General features: G+C 37.8%; 2 protein-coding genes across 4 annotated transcripts in view; one reads left to right on the forward strand and one right to left on the reverse strand.

Moving 5' to 3' along the window:
• Positions 1-1430, reverse strand: part of LOC118610046 (serine/arginine-rich splicing factor SR45-like) — a 29988-nt gene extending 28558 nt beyond the window's left edge. The window contains exon 1 of the mRNA XM_036230052.1: positions 981-1430. Coding sequence (XP_036085945.1) covers positions 1010-1405 — 396 coding nt within the window. The 5' untranslated portion in view covers positions 1406-1430 and the 3' untranslated portion in view covers positions 981-1009. The remainder of the gene's footprint in view (positions 1-980) is intronic.
• Positions 1281-16023, forward strand: part of SMAD4 (SMAD family member 4) — a 51907-nt gene continuing 37164 nt past the window's right edge. The window contains exons 1-3 of one of the 3 annotated variants that reach the window (XM_016148784.2): positions 1281-1418; positions 14048-14426; positions 15532-15706. In XM_016148784.2, the coding sequence (XP_016004270.1) occupies positions 14178-14426; positions 15532-15706 (424 nt within the window). In that variant the 5' untranslated portion in view covers positions 1281-1418; positions 14048-14177. The remainder of the gene's footprint in view (positions 1419-14047; positions 14427-15531; positions 15707-16023) is intronic. The other 2 variants (XR_004953728.1, XM_016148781.2) reach the window with 2 other exon arrangements.

Raw genomic sequence — 16023 nt, forward strand, 5'->3', positions numbered from 1 at the left:
CCTTAAAACTAGACTTGGAAATTCTTCATGGACTCTAAGGATAAGGGAACACTAGTGAAACGAGCGTTTTAGAGGCTTTCTAGTAGAAGAGGGAAGAGCCTGATCTGTGATGACAAGGACGGCATGGAGTTAGGGGGTGGGGCACTGTGTGAAAGGTAGGAGGGGGACTAGAGAGTTTCTGGGCTCTATGACTTAAGAAATGACTTTAGAACTTTCTAATTAGTCTTGGTGAGACGCTCAACGGAAGTATTTCCTGGTGGGTGAAAAATCTATAATTTTCTGAAACTTTTTAAACATAAAAGAAATACATGCTTCTTGTAATATTTTCGACTAAAAGAAGTATAAAGTCAAAAGCAGAGTTTATGCTTTTCTCTACCCAATAGTTAACCTAGTTAACAGGTGTGTCGTAGGCCTTCAAAGGTCCCTTTCAACTTTGACGTTCCGCCTAAATCTCTTCCAACAAGAACCACTCACTTTTCGTAACACCTGGCGAGGATCTCAAATGTGTGGGAGTCTCGTGAGTTGAAATACCTTTGAATCTAGTAATCCAGAGCTAGAGGAAGGGAAGAAAGGTGCAATCAACGCCAGTTTCTTCCCAAAGTAAACCGCTAGCAGCTGCCGAAGTCTAATTTTTGTGCCCACAAAGGTCCTCAAAAACAAGGTCTGGCTGATCGCTGTTTATTAACACTTGCTGGACGCCCACTATTCCGCCGAGCTCACCCGCGCTGCTAGGGTACTTTTTGCAAAGGGATGCTAACTTATCCTGTGACCGTGCTCTCCAAGAAGCCTTGCCCCGCACCACTGTCGGGAAGCGCCTCCCTGCAGGGCCGGATCGCAGCCCGGGACTCTGCGCAGTCCGCGACTGGAGCGTCTCCGCGGGCGCCTGCGCAGAGCGACCCTCCCGTCACTTCGGGCGGGAGGCGGGGGCAGCCTGGAGAAAGGAAAGCTGCGGGGGGAAAAGGGCCAAACCCTGAAATTACCCGGATGTGGTCTTCGCGCGCGCGCATGCTCAGTGTCCTCTCGACAAGTTGGCAGCAACACCTCGGCCCTGGGTCGTCGTCGCCGCTGCGGTAACGGAGCGGCTCGAGTGGCGGAGCCCGCGTTCGCGACCGCCTGCTTTCCTCGGGAGGCCTTTCGCTCTCTCCCCTCGGCTCCGTGGCCGCCTAGGGGACGGGAGCGGGTGAGGGGAGCCGGACGGCCCGCGAGAAAGGCCCCCCCGCCGCGGGGCGGCCCGGGAGCTCGAGGCGGCCCGGCCCGCGCGGGCAGCGGCGCGGCGCCGAGGAGGGGCGGCCTGGCCCGGACGCGTCGGGGCGGGGGCCGAGGAGCGCTCCGGGCCGCCGGGGGAGCGACGGGCCCGGCGCCCCCGCGGACTAGCCCCGGCGGGAGAGCGAACTCCCCTCGTCATCGCCCGAGCCCAGGTAACGCGCCATGTCCCCTCCCCTTCCCCCGGCCGAGCCCGCTCACCCCGCCCGCGGCCTCCCCGCCCGCGGCCTCCCCGCCCCGGGGCGGGTTCCCGGCGGCGGCGGCGGCGGCGAGGAGCGCGCGGGAGGCAGGCAGCCCGCCCGGAGAGCGAGCGCGGTCGGCCGACGGGCCGCGCCGGGCCAGCTGCCCTCAGGCGGCACGGGCTGAGCCTCGGTGCCTCGCGTCCCTCGGGCTCCGGGGTCGGTCCTCGGGTCCCGAACTCCCTTAGCAGTTTGTCGCAGAATCAAGTTAAACTCGGGCAGGGACTCCTGCTGCGGCCAGCGCTCCTCTTTGTTGTTCTTGAGTCGTTTCACTGTCCTCCCCGCCCGAGCGCCTCGGGTCGGCTCGAGCGTATTGCCTTAGGTGTCTAAGTGCAAGTTGTGAATGGTTTGTCTTAATTTCTTTTCTCAGGCAAATTTTTTGTTTTCTCTTTTTCTAATTTTCTCTTCCTGGTTGTGTCATTCTAATTCGTTTCTGGCTTTGATTTGTTTACTTACTTTTTGAGTATTGTGGGTGATGGCGCTATGCGGGAAACAATCTTAGCATCTAACTGACCCCCCCCCGCCCCTCATAAAAAAGTAAAAGACATAGTTTATTTTATTGCTAGGACTACAGGTACTGGATGTGTAATTGGTGTAGGATGGAGGGCGGTGGCTCCGTCACATGCCGCAAACTAGATTTTTAAAGATTTTCAAAGAAATGGGTGTGTTTAGTTAACTTGAAAGGTTTCTTTGCGGAAAGAGTTTTTAAAAAACCCTGTCGAAGGTTGAAAACCCTAGTGAACTTTAAAAATGAATATGTTTATTTCTCATTTATTTATTTTGAATTTAGTTTCTTAATGCCTTTATTTATTTATTTATTTTGCGCCAGAGTTTAAGGTGAAACTGTCAGTTATTTAGGAATAATAAATATAAGATAATGTGGAATTATTTTAATCACTTCGAATTAACTTTCTATAAAGACATATAGTCTTGGCTGATTTTTGTTAACAACCTTTGACTTTTGTCAGAATTAGCATCTTTTTAGTCTCAGCAGTTTGATTATTGGGGTGTTCAGTACTTTTTTGCTGGAAGAAACCATCTAGTCTTAATAGAAAATACAGTACAGAAATATATGCTTTCATAAAGTGATTTGGAACATTGCATTTGAATAATTTTTATTATGGATTTCATAAATTGCCTTTGCCATGTCGTACAGAGACTATTTCAGTTGAAATACAGCATATGAAGTTCTAGTGTGTAATTGTTCTTTTTCTACTAAGGATTTTTCTCTTTAGAAAGTTAGTACATTTCAAATTGTAAATGATTGATAAAACTAACATTTAAAATTCGATTTCTTATTAATGTTTCTTCAATAATGTCATGGTTTTTGTTTTCTTTACTGAGTTTGTTACAGAGCAAAAGTAATGCAGCAGGCCAACCATTTAAGATTTGGAGTATCTTTAGGTGTTAAGGTGGTGATGAATTATGTAGGTTTAAATTGTAGGAGTTAAAACTAAAAGCTTTCTAGACAAAATTGATATATCGTTTTGTGAGTGTTAATAGAAGTGGCATTTTCTTTGCTTTCCAGGTTTTTGGGAAGGTTGCTTTAAAGAGATATTACATCTTAATTGTGTTATTTTTTGAAATGGAGTGCATAAGTAGAAATTTCTCTGTTGAGCTAAGTGCCCTCATTTTAAATCTTGAGCTTAGGAAAAAAAAAAAAAACTTCAAGTCGGTTTCAGTTAATGAAAATTTGTGCTGAGAAAGTCACTCTGAAATTTTTGGAATAAGTTTTATATGGATCATTGACCTTTTCTGATGGCTTTGCTACTTGAAGCAATTCTGCTTCTACCAGGAAGCAGCAAATCTTATTTAAAAATCTGTGCTTCACTTTTTTAAGCTACATTTTAGTTGAGCTGTTTCTCCATTCGTATGAATTCTTTTTTCTGCATTCCCCTTCAGATCCCTCCCCTACCAATTAGGGAGCAAGTATAAAACTCATTTATGCTGCCCACACTCCTGCTCTCTGGCTTGGAAGCTGTTTTTTTTCTGAGTGAGCTGGTGTTATAGTAACATCATTAGACACTATTCTAATTGAGCTGTGAATTGCTGAGGCTTCTAGCAGGGCAGTTAACCCTACATGTTCTGCCTTGTTTATTATATTTAAAATATGTATTTAGTCTTGCCTAAAATTTTGCCTCTTTTGGTGAGAACGTACATTATTTTTCTTATGCTTAAAATTTACTTAGTTCTTTTTTGTTCCTCTCTACATCACACCTAACATTTTTTCATTTTTCATTCATTGATTTTAGAGTGAATGGTTTTTTAAACATCTGTGCTTTAGCCGTTCAGCGCATTGTACATGTTTGGATTCCCTTCCCTGCCCCCCCACCCCCAAGAAGATAGCGTAGTTAGGCAGGTTTTTTTTTGTTTGTTGTGTTTTGCTTAAGGGATGATTAAAGATGACTCTGAGGTAATGTTTAATCATGTATTAAACTAACCAGTTTCAATGATTTTATTGTTTTCTACACTAAAAGAAAAAAAGAGGTCAGCATAACACAGAATTTAATACAAGTTTGTTAAATTACCAAGTTTTGAACTTTTTTTCAGTAGTTGGAGATTCGATTATTTTAAAAAGAGAAATCCAGTTGACAAATATGTTTCGATAGTCATTTGAGTGACTTTCAGTATGATACTTTTTACGTCATAATATGTCAAAATATGTGCTTGATAATGAGTCAAATTTAGAATTTTTGGATTTTTTTTCTCATTCTAAAATGTGTAATTTTGGTGATAGGAAATGTGGCTGAATTTCAGTTTCTCGGGAACAAGGTATTTTAGGCATGTCACCTTGACTCTATTATGTGGTGTGATTGGCATCCAGGAAAATTTATTTTAACCATGAGAGTGGATAAAAATGAGGGTAGTGCTTACCTATGTAAAACTAGGATAATAGGTGGTCAGAATCTTATAACTTAAGTCTTGATTATTTGCTACTGCAAATCATGTCATTGCTAAGATAGAAAGCTACCAGAGACTGATTGTAAAGAGTGTCTATTGTTACATCTTAATTTCAAGTTGGAGATAATTGTAAATACCTTTAAGGTCAAGAACTATATTTTATTATTTACATTTTAAATGAGAATTGTTTGCAGGTTGGAAAGCTTATAACTGTGTGGATTTCATCTTTTTATTGTCTTTTTACTCTCAAGGTTTAAGGCAGTGGTTTTCAACTTTGGCTGCACTTGGAAATCCTTTGGAGAAATTTACAAAACACTGATGGCTGGATCCCACCCCCAGGAATTGTGATTCATTGGCTTAGGGTACAGCCAGATTGGAATTCTAAAGTGGTTGAGCTTATTTGGGTCCCCTAACTTTTTTTTTTCCACTTGCGTCTGCTTTATATGCTTTAATATGGTGATATACATATGCACAATGAAATCATCTTACATCTAACTTAATGGGCCCCTTGAAGTTATTGCCACTTTTGTTTTGCTTCCAAGTCTGCCTCTTCATCTATCCTCCTCTCTCTTTTTTCCTCTTAATTTTACAATTTGTTTGAACTGCCTGGTTGCAGGTTTTAGGACACTATTATTTCCCATGATAAGTTTGTATATCATCACTATTCTAAAGAGGAAGTTGATCTTTCAAAGTACTCTAAAATGCTTACTTGGGCTCCTTTTAGAGATTAAAGACTTTGTATAGATGCCATAATTAACATCTGAACTCTCAAGGGAATTCGGTCTTCATAGGAGGTTGATCTGTTTGCAAACATTGAAATTTTCTAGGCACCTATTAACTGGTCTCTTCATTGGTTCCTGAGATGCTAGTTGCATTGATTTTAGCTTTGGCTGTTAGGATTTAAACACTTGTGAGAAAGTTGCTCAACAAGCCCAACTAGTTGGTAGTTCTTTAAGAGATTATTTATGCAGACATGTTCATTTCTCCATCTACATTACCCGAAGCTCTGGTCTAAGAGTAGCTGCATCTCTGTTTCTGGAAGAGCGATTTAAAAAAATTAAAATATTCTTTTCTCCCTCTGAATGCCCCGCCCCTCCACACACAGATTCAGAATGGGAATGGAGTGGAAGGGGCATGGGAACCTGTATAGTAAAACAAGTACTTCTTGATTTTAAAGGCTTTGGATATTTTAATATTCTTATCCTATTGTTTAATTTGTGCTAATACAGTATAGATTTTACTTGACAGTCATTGGTGTATTGGAGTAATTTACTTAAAATTCATCGATCCCCAGTTTGCATATTTAGAATGCAAATCTTATAATTTGAGGGAAAAAAAGGACAGCTACTGAATATTTGTCTTTGTAGTAAGGTATGATTTCTGTTATCTTGAGGTGGATAAATGTATATGCAATTTAGGTCTTTTTCAAGTCAAAATGTATTTCTAAATCTAAAACCAATTTCAGGATATTTATCAGTGGTATTCACTAGTGAATTCTAGAGCATTGGATATGAATAGAGGGCCAGTCATTGTAATTGAATCATCTGGCGAAAGGATAACCAGAAGTAGTACTTAATGGGGTAAGATAAACCAGCAGTCATAGTACATAAACACACTAGGTGCATCTATAGCATAGATATGTCTTACTAAAATTAGTTTAAGGAAGAAGTTTATGTGTATGGATTTGAAACTGGCTAATAGTAAAGAAAAGTGATATAACATCTATGTAATTAGTCTTTTAATCAGTTGAATATATTCATGATCTTGTAATTTGTTTCACTATCTTTTGATTATTTGTAAAGTGAAGAATATAGACTAGATTAATGCTTTGTAAAACTGACAGCACCTCAGACGTGAGTGCTTTATAAATACAGGGCCCTACTCTTGATAATATATTTGGTAGGGCTGGGCTAACCTGACGAGGATTCTGATACAACTCATTTTGAAAGAATAAGCTAAATAACTTAATAGTTTTCTTCATTTAAAAGTTTTTGTGAAATGTATTTTTCAGTTATCAGTTATTAAAATTTACCTTAGTTTCCAGTTTTTAAAAAATGTTTCCCAAAGTGTGGCCCTGTGACTCCTGGGGGTCCCCATGACCCTTTTCTTTTAGGAAGTTCATGCATTTCAAATTATTTTCATAATAAAACTGAGAAATTACTTGCAAGATCTGTGTAACTCCTTAAACCAGTATTCTTCCAGATGACCAATGCTTGACGTTACAAAATCATGTGAGGTGGGGAGATCCATTTAAAGTGCAATACAGACCAGTGGATTTAACAGAGCTAGGAAGTATGTTGATACGGATTCAGATTTCACATTGCAACTAACCTTTATGAATTGCCATGTTACATTTTGGTATTGAATAAAGGATGAATACTCATTATTATCTTAAAAGGCTGTTAAAATATTCCTCTCTTCTAATTATCTATGTGAAGCACGTTTTCTTCATATACTTTAACCAAAACAACATATCACAACAGAGTGAATGCAGAAGCAGATGAGAATCCACCTGTCTTCTCTTAAGGTAGACATGAAAGAAATTTGCAAAAATAGGAAACAAAGCCACTTGGAACACCGACTCATTTTTGTTTTAGAAAGTAGTTATTTTTCATAAAGCATTAATATTAACACCTTATGGGTTTATTATTTTAAATTTAGTAAATGTTTAAACTTTTTTTAGTAGTAATTTGTAACATGGTAGATATCAATAGATGTAACACAGAAACAGAGGTTATTTGGAATTCTCAATAATTAAGAATTAAATAGGGGACTTGAGACCAGAGAGTTTAACAGCTGCTATTTTAAAGTAACAAATTATCTGTATTATTGACTAGATTACTGATTTGTTCCATCGTTTATATGGTTTTATTGTATCAAGCTATTTCTGAGAATGTTATTAATTCAATTATTGTTCAGTTATTACCTACTGGGAAACATGTAGCAGTCAAACTTAAGTAAAAAGGGAACTTCATTGGCTTGGTTTGGAAATAGTGCTGGCCTCAGTGTTGGATCTGGGTCACAACCAGCCAGTATCATCAGGACTGTATTTCTTGACTTTGCTTTCCTTTTAAAATCTTAGGTAGGCTCCAGGCTAACTACTCCTAGCTTCATCTCCAGCAGAGAGAACTTTGTTTCCCTCTGCAATTCCAACAGAAGTCCTGGAGCCCTCATTGGCCTGACTTCGGTCCTCTCCCATATTTGAAATAACTAATGTGGCTAGGTGGTAGCTCTGGTTAGCCAGGCAGGAGATTGTCCCACTTGCTCAGATGGGGAGATTCTCCTCGGAAATGATGAGTACTGTTACAGAAGGGGAAATATATGCTTGCAGACAAAAAGCAGATGTCATCTAGAGCGTGGGTCCCTAATCCCCGGGGCTGCACAGCAGGAGGTAAGCGTCAAGGAGAGAGTGAAGCTGCTTCTATATTTGCAGCCACTCTCTAGCTCTAGCAACACTGCCTCAGCTCCACCTCAGATCATCAGGCATTATTAGATTCTCATAGGAGCACCAGGCCCTAGTGCCAAAAAGGTTGGGGACTGCTGAACTAAAGGCTTTGTTGATTGTTCTTTTAACAACCTCAATTTATCCAGAAAGATGTTAATTTTTAAGTAAGATTATTTAAGGTGAAGCTGGTGTAATAATACGATGTTTAAATATAAGACCTTTGGTTAAACAAGCACACATCTAAATTCATCTTAAAAGTTCATCTTAAAAGTTACCACAAAAGCATTCTGATTATGTTATCCCCACCCAGGTTTTTATAGTCATTAATACCTGTATGTATAATCCTTTGTGCTTTTGGAGGTTCTCCAACTGCCCTCAGTGAGACGAACCATAACTCAGAGGTTCCTCTGTTTAGAATCTATCTAGGCTACAACTTGTGCTGTAGGCCAACTTGCATACTCCTTTTTTTTTCTGCTTGTAAACCTGTGATTAGAATTTCTTCCTGGTGATGTTTCACCAGGCCAGGCCTTTTCCTCCTCCTTTCTTGTTATACTTAAGCACTTTTCTCAAATGTTCCCAATACTCTTGGTTTATTGATCATTCATCAAAATACCTATAACCTCTAGGAAATATATGTTTGTTTCATATGTAAAACAGTCAGCAATTCAAAAGTAAACAGACATCTGAGAAATAAAAACATGTTAACATTTATTAGCTAAAGTTTATGAATTTCCATGTTAGCCCTTCAGGCCAGCACTCAGCCTCTCTATTTTATAGAGTAAATTAATTAGCTTGGTTATCTGGCTTTGTGGTCCATGGAGTGCTGTTAGACCTATGGTCACCATCAGGTGACAGTTTTTGATTAATAACAAGAATAGAGACAAAACACATAGGAAGATAGATACAAGGACAAACCTCTGTCCCTCTTGCTGACTCTCTACCTCCCATTAACACTGTCACCATGGGATAGTTTGTTCTATTACAGTGACTTCACCCAATATGTTAGAGACTTTCAGATAGGCTTTACTTCTCTTCTGAGCTCTTCAAAACTTAGCATACTTAACTGCTTTTAAATCTTATTCTTTCTTCATCATTCAGTTAACTTAGGAAATGGGTCGTCTTTTGACTGTCCTGTTTTTTTCACACCTTATACTTAGTTGATTAAAAAATCTAGTCTGTTCTACCTAGAAGTATTTCATTGGCTCCCCTTTTGTTTTCATTGCCCATGCCTCTGATCTAGTGCCCTATCACTCTTCAGATCACTGTCTCTTAACTAGTTTTCTGTTTCCCTTTCCAGAGCTATCCTTCATCCTCTCATTATAGTTTTCTTTTTAATGCAGTTCTCATGCTGTGATTTCTCCCCCTCTTTCCCATCATGAACCTACTCTGGACAAAACATCTGTAGTCTTATTCCTCTGCTTTTTCCTATGATTTTACTTTAGTCCGACAAATTTTTACATGTGGTAGTTATTAGTACTGTTCTACCAATCTGATGGCTCACTCCTGGCACATAGTAATATTGCACTTCTCTGTCTCTCCCACCTTGAAATTAGATGTAGTTCAAAGTTTATCAGCCTTGGGACTGTTGACATTTTGGGCCGGATAAATTTTTGTTGTGGGAGGCTTTCCTGTGCATTGCAGGGTGTTTGGCAGCAGCCCTGACCTTTACCCATTAGATAACCAGTAGCACTGTGCCTCTGACTTCCCTGTTCCAGTTGTGACAATCAAAAATGTCTTTAGACATTGCCATATGTTCCCTGAGGGACAAAGTTGCCCTGGTTGAGAACCAGTGATATGACTTTATGACTTTGGCCAACCAAATGTGAGCAGAAGTGATAGTCAGCCTATCCTGTTTAAGTTATCCTGGTTCTTCTCCTGCCATTTAAGGACATATGTAGAAAGGAGCCTTTGTTAGCTTAGTGCCTGAGAGATGATGCTGAGCAAAGCTTCCAGTTTATCTGTGATAGACATATAGGTTATGCAGAAAATTACACATAGGTTTTAAGCTACTGATGTTTTGGGGGTTGGTTCTGTTGTCACTGCAACATAGTCAACTTTGCCTAACTGAAACATCATTTAAGACAATTTACCTGTGGACTTTCCATGCTTTCTCGTTCATAGTCCCAAATCACTTTAACATCTACCTCTTTTAGCATCTGTTCCTTAAGGTAATATGTTTGAATCTTCTAGATTAGAGGTTGTCAGTAGAATAAGTATTGCTCTTTAAGGGCTGTTGTGGAAATTAGTGGGCAGAGCTTTGGCGGATGAGAGCCAGGGTTGCTATCCTGCAATGTGAGGGGCTTTGAAGAATTATCTGGCACCCCACAACACTTTCAGATGCTCCAGAAATTCATATAGGAGGAAACATATGATAAGCCTAGAATCCAACTCCATCTTAATATGTACTCAACTTTTCAGAAATGAAGTTTCTCTTAATTCAGTTTCTTAATTGAAGTTGTTTTGCTTGGAACTTTATCAGGAGTTCACCATTTTGGAAAGTCTGTGCCACCAACTGCAGTGACATTGTGCCATTTGAGTTGCCAAAACAACACACCTGTCTTGGAAGGTTTGAATTTCTAATCATCATATTTATGATGACTCTATATATAGTGCAAGCATCTACCATTTTTATGATACTTTTTAAATTTGTTGAGCACTTTCATTAAAATGCATACTTTATTGTATATTAATCTTTTTCTTTGACAATTGGGGGGCATTGTTACATTTTTTAAAACTATGTATAAGTAGGTTAGAATTGTTTCAGGATAGCTAAGTAGGGCTTAATATAAACTATTTGTTACAAAAACGGGATGTTGGTCTGATAGAGTTGAGAGCCACTTTCTGATTATGTGCTACTTGTTTTTGTATCTGTATTGATTTGCATGTAGTAGATACAATGTTTGTTGAATTGATCAATTTATGATTCCCAAATTGCTTTTATGTACATTGTTACATTTGATTACCATAGCGAGTGTTTAGTTGGTAAGGCAGATACTGTTCCCATTTTATAGATGAGATAATTGAAAGAGGTCTTAACTTGCCAAGTCAGGCTGCTAGAGCTTTAATTAGAACATGTAATTTTATTTATCCCAGTCTAGTGCCACTCCTTAAAAATATTTTAATCCAGAGCTATTTAATATAGGAAAATATTGGTATACCCTTGCTGATATTATTTTTTATACAAGGAACTTTTTAATAGTGTTTTGGGCACTTGTTAAGGAATACAACAAAGGCATACACATATGAAAAAGCTATTTTGTTTAAGAAAGCAAGGATATTTTCATTCGTTTTCAAAGAAATGTGCAATTAAAATAGTTTCTGAGATACTAAGACCCAAAGATAGCTTGCATTTTAAAAATGATAACATCTGATGGTGAGATTGTAGTGAAATAGATGTACTCAAATACTTTAGTTACATTATAAAGTGGCGCAAACTTTTGGAATGTAATATCAGAAAATGAGTTCAACAACAAGGTATTTGCACTCTTCAAATTTTGATGCAAGGAAATGCCTCAGAATAAAAAGCTGTAGTCAGTCCACAAACTTGCCTGGTATATGTCAGGAACTGCAAGGTGCTGGGAATTTTTAAGATGAGAAAAGTGTTGCTTTCTTGAACTTCTAGATTTGTGGCCACAGAATATGAGACAAGTACATAATCAAATAACTATAAGTTGAGTTGTAATTGGGGTATATTTTAAATTTGAGGAAGGGATCAAGTAACATACCAGGAACAGACAGTAAACAGACCAGGGAAGTAATTCTCCTCCAGGAAGAGGAGATAGTGTGTTATGGAACAGTCTTGGAAGAATTGAGACATTTAAATAGTACTTGAAGGATGGCTAGGACTTACCAAGGGGATAAAGTGGGACTGAATGTCTTAAGCAAAAGAAATAGCAAAAGAAGGAATCTGAAAGCGCATACAGAAATACATTTATTTAATAATAAAGAGCACTTAACATGTCCTAGGCATTGGTATATAGTGATGAATAAAGTACAGTCCTTGTCCCCTAGAGCTCTCAGTCTAGAAATTAAAATTGTTGTGAGTTGGCCTTAGAGATTTCAAACTGGTAGTACTCTTGGGCCAGATTTAAGTTGAAGGTGTATTTCGTTTGGCATACACAGTGGTTTCTCCCTCTCCCCCTTTCTTTCTCCTCTTTCCCCACAAATAAATTGCCAGTACTTAAAATGAGATTTCACATACAAATGGGCCTTGACGACCTGGCAGCAGTGAGCAAGCATTTGCAAATGCCACTTCCATTGGAAGTGAGTAATGGCTATCCATTTAGATGAGTGAGCATGCACTTGTACGCCTCTGTACTTTTTTGTACACCTGACACATTTTATTCATTTATAAAATTTGCCCGGCTCCGCCTATGTATCTTTGAGTTTTGAGTCCTTGGATGAGTGGTTTATTTCAGTTTCTGCCCTCTTAAATTTTCTTGTGAAAAATTTTAATATGAGAAAGTACAGAAAAATATATAATGAATTTTAGGAAAATATCATTTAAAACAAAATAACAGTATTCAGACAATAGCTGCTTTTGCCTTTCGATTTTCTCATTTGAGCTCTATACTCTCCTTTTAAGTCTAAGTTCAGAGTAATTTAAGTAACCTAATTTGGCCAACTAGTGTGACAGCCGAGATTCTAATCCACATCTCTGCTTCCAAAACCTCTTGTGCAGATAATCTTTGGTTATCTGGAAAGTTATCTTCAGCATGTATTTATTGAATACAGGCATGTGCTAATAACAGTAGGGAGGAAGCACATGTTAAATACCAAGTGATTGATAAATTCTGAGGAGGCCCCAAACAGCGACGGTGTCAGGGAGAATAGAAAGGAGGAGACTGATAGAAATGACTATCATAAGGTAAAGAATTACTTAGAGAATGTGGGCACAGTGAGAGAGAGAGAGAGGTCAAAGATGTTTTACCAAGCTTCCAATCCTGGGTAATTGGATGGAATTAATGCTTTAGGAGTAAAGGTCATCTGAAGAGGAAGAGGTTTTGGTATAGACTGATGAGTCAGTCTTACTTATTTGGTAATGGGAACAGATTTTTAAAGATTCAGGTAAATAGCAAAAGAAAATAAAAGCAAAATAAATATGGAATGCAACAACATCAACAAACAAAAACAACGCAGCATAAAAAGTACAGCCTCCACTTCTGCTTTATGTCATTTATTCTTAGGCCAGTGGCCTTTTCTTGTTCCATGTGGGAATTTGAGGTCAGATAAGTTATTTTAGTTTTGTACAAGTCGAGTGGAGTCTTCATTAATATTCCTTTTCTATATTTTAATTCGTTTTGAAAATATTTTGCTTAAACAGGTAAAATCTTTTGAGGAATTTAGTGGTCTTTTTAAAAATAATTTTATTGTGACATAATTCATGTATAACAAAATGCACTCTTTTAAAGTGCACAATTCAGTCGTTTTCATTATAGTGACAGAGTCTTGCAATCATCACAGCTATAAATTTTAGAACATTTTCATTACTCCCAAAAGAAGCTCCATCCCCATCATTCTTTATTCCCCTTTTTCCCTATGCTCTGGCAACCACTAATCTACTTTTTGTTTTTATGGATTTGCCTATTTTGGATATTTCACATAAATGGAATTGTATAATATGTGGCCATTTGTGACTGGCTTTCACTTAGCATGTTTTCCAGGTTCATCCATGTTGTAGCATGTATCAGTACTTAATTCCTTTTTATGACTGAATAATAGTACATTGTATGGATATACTCGTTTATGCATTTATCAGGTTGGTGGATATTTGGGTTGTGTTTTTGGTTATGAATGATGCTGCTGTAAACATGTACAGGTTTTTATGTGGATATAGCTTTTCAGTAATCGTGTCTTAGTGATAAACTTTTAGATTTAACTAGTTATTAATTGAGTCTGTTTTAAAGTGCTGGTCTTCATAAGTATTCATTTTAAAACATCGTAAGATTTTACTTCAGGGTGACTAACACAGTCAAAAAGATTTGATTAAGCATGCCTCTATAATAACAAAGGAGGCCTAATTTTAGTATTTTTGGAATGTCAAGAACAGCATTTTAATTAAGTCATTAAAAAAATCTATGCACCAAATTTTCATTATGTGCATTGAGTCTTTGACTTACCTGGAGCAATTTCATCTTTTCCTAAGTAATTGAATTTATTTTGTAAAATGTATTCTAATATCTGTGTCTCTTTTTTTTAGGTTATCCTGAATACCACATGTCTAACACTTTCCCTTGCAACGTTAGCCAGTGTTTTTCACTGCCGCCAAAAGATTGAAATTGCTCTGGACATTGGAAACACATTTGATTTGAAAGAAATAACATTAACAAATGGACAATATGTCTATTACAAATACACCAACAAGTAATGATGCCTGTCTGAGCATTGTACATAGTTTGATGTGCCATAGACAAGGTGGAGAGAGTGAAACATTTGCAAAAAGAGCAATTGAAAGTTTGGTAAAGAAACTGAAGGAGAAAAAGGATGAATTGGATTCTTTAATAACAGCTATAACTACAAATGGAGCTCATCCTAGCAAATGTGTTACCATACAGAGAACATTGGATGGAAGGCTTCAGGTTAGTCTTGTTCTAGGGTTTTTTACATTTTTTGTAGTGACGGATTAAAATTCTTGTTTCCTCTTAAGTTACTTTGGGATAATTTAATCTCTGCCTCATCTCTTTAGGTTCTGTATGTCCTATACCAATACTCATTATGGGAATATATGGAAGACTATGTCTTCCATATAATAGATATATTTTAAAAGTTTTTTAATGTTTTGACTTAAAAAAAGTTAAATGTAAAAAAATTGGAACATAAACAGCAGAAGAAAACCCACACCTTTAGCACTTTAGTATTCATCCTTCTCTCCCCTCCCCTTTTGGTGTTAAATGCACATTTAAAAAACTGAGTTCTCCTTGGTCCTTTTATAATTAAGAAATATGGTATTATAAGTTTGGTACTATTATATGAAAATCAATCTAGAAGAATTAAAGTATGTCTTTAAAACTTGAGTTAAAAGTTTATATTTTATAAATTTTCTTTACATTTTATTTTGACTGGTCACATTTCTCATGTAGAACTATATAATACATCTCTTGTGCTTAATATTTTTAAAGAAACGTATGGAAATCGTATGTTGTTAGATTTAAAAATTTTATATCTAGGGGCGTGGTTCCATAGCATAGCGGTTAGCATATCTGCTTTACATGCAGAAGGTCCTGGGTTCACTTCCCAGTGGAGCCACGGTCCATGGTCTACGCCAATGCCACCTTGAACAAGCCCGATGTCTGATCTCAGGAGTTAAGCAGGATTGGGCCTTGTTAGTGCTTGGATAGGAGGCCACCTAGAAAGACCAGGTGCTGTGGGCATACAAAAATAATAATAAAAATAAATAAAAATGTTATATCTAGATATTAGGCTTAGTTTCTACAACAAACCCCAGGCTTCCTCCTCTCCCTCCTTTTAAATCCTGAGCATGGGCCTTGAAATCATACTAAGCTCACTGCTTTGTGACTATGGTGAAGTATGTTATTTTGAGCTTTAGTTTTTCTCATTTATGAAATGGAGATTATAATACCGACTTGTAGGATTGTAAGGGTTAAATGAGAACATGTGTAAAGTACCTTGCATAACGTGTGATGCATAACTGATGCCCAGTCAATGGTCGTTTATTTTTCCTAGGTTGCCGGTCGGAAAGGATTTCCTCATGTGATCTATGCCCGTCTCTGGAGGTGGCCTGATCTTCACAAAAATGAACTAAAACATGTTAAATATTGTCAGTATGCGTTTGACTTAAAATGTGACAGTGTCTGTGTGAATCCATATCACTATGAACGAGTTGTATCACCGGGAATTGGTACGTAGACTTTGTGTTTATCTTTAGAAGCACAAAAGGAAACGATCTCAATTATGTTTTAATTTTTCTTAGTTAAATCATAAATTTGGAGATGGCCCATGACTTCAACTAAGGTTAAAGAATCATACATTTCTAATGAAATATAAATATTTAAATTTGAACTTCGGAATAAACTCTCATTTGACTGCTAAAACTAAGTATTATATAGTTGGTATTATGCCCATTTATTGGACAAATATTGTTTTTGAAAAATAAGGAAAGCATGATAGATTTGAATCCTTCTTGTATTGTTAGATAGCATTTATACAACTATTCTT

This window comes from Rousettus aegyptiacus, unplaced genomic scaffold, assembly GCF_014176215.1.
Source record: "Rousettus aegyptiacus isolate mRouAeg1 unplaced genomic scaffold, mRouAeg1.p scaffold_m13_p_12, whole genome shotgun sequence".
NCBI classification, from domain to species: domain Eukaryota; kingdom Metazoa; phylum Chordata; class Mammalia; order Chiroptera; family Pteropodidae; genus Rousettus; species Rousettus aegyptiacus.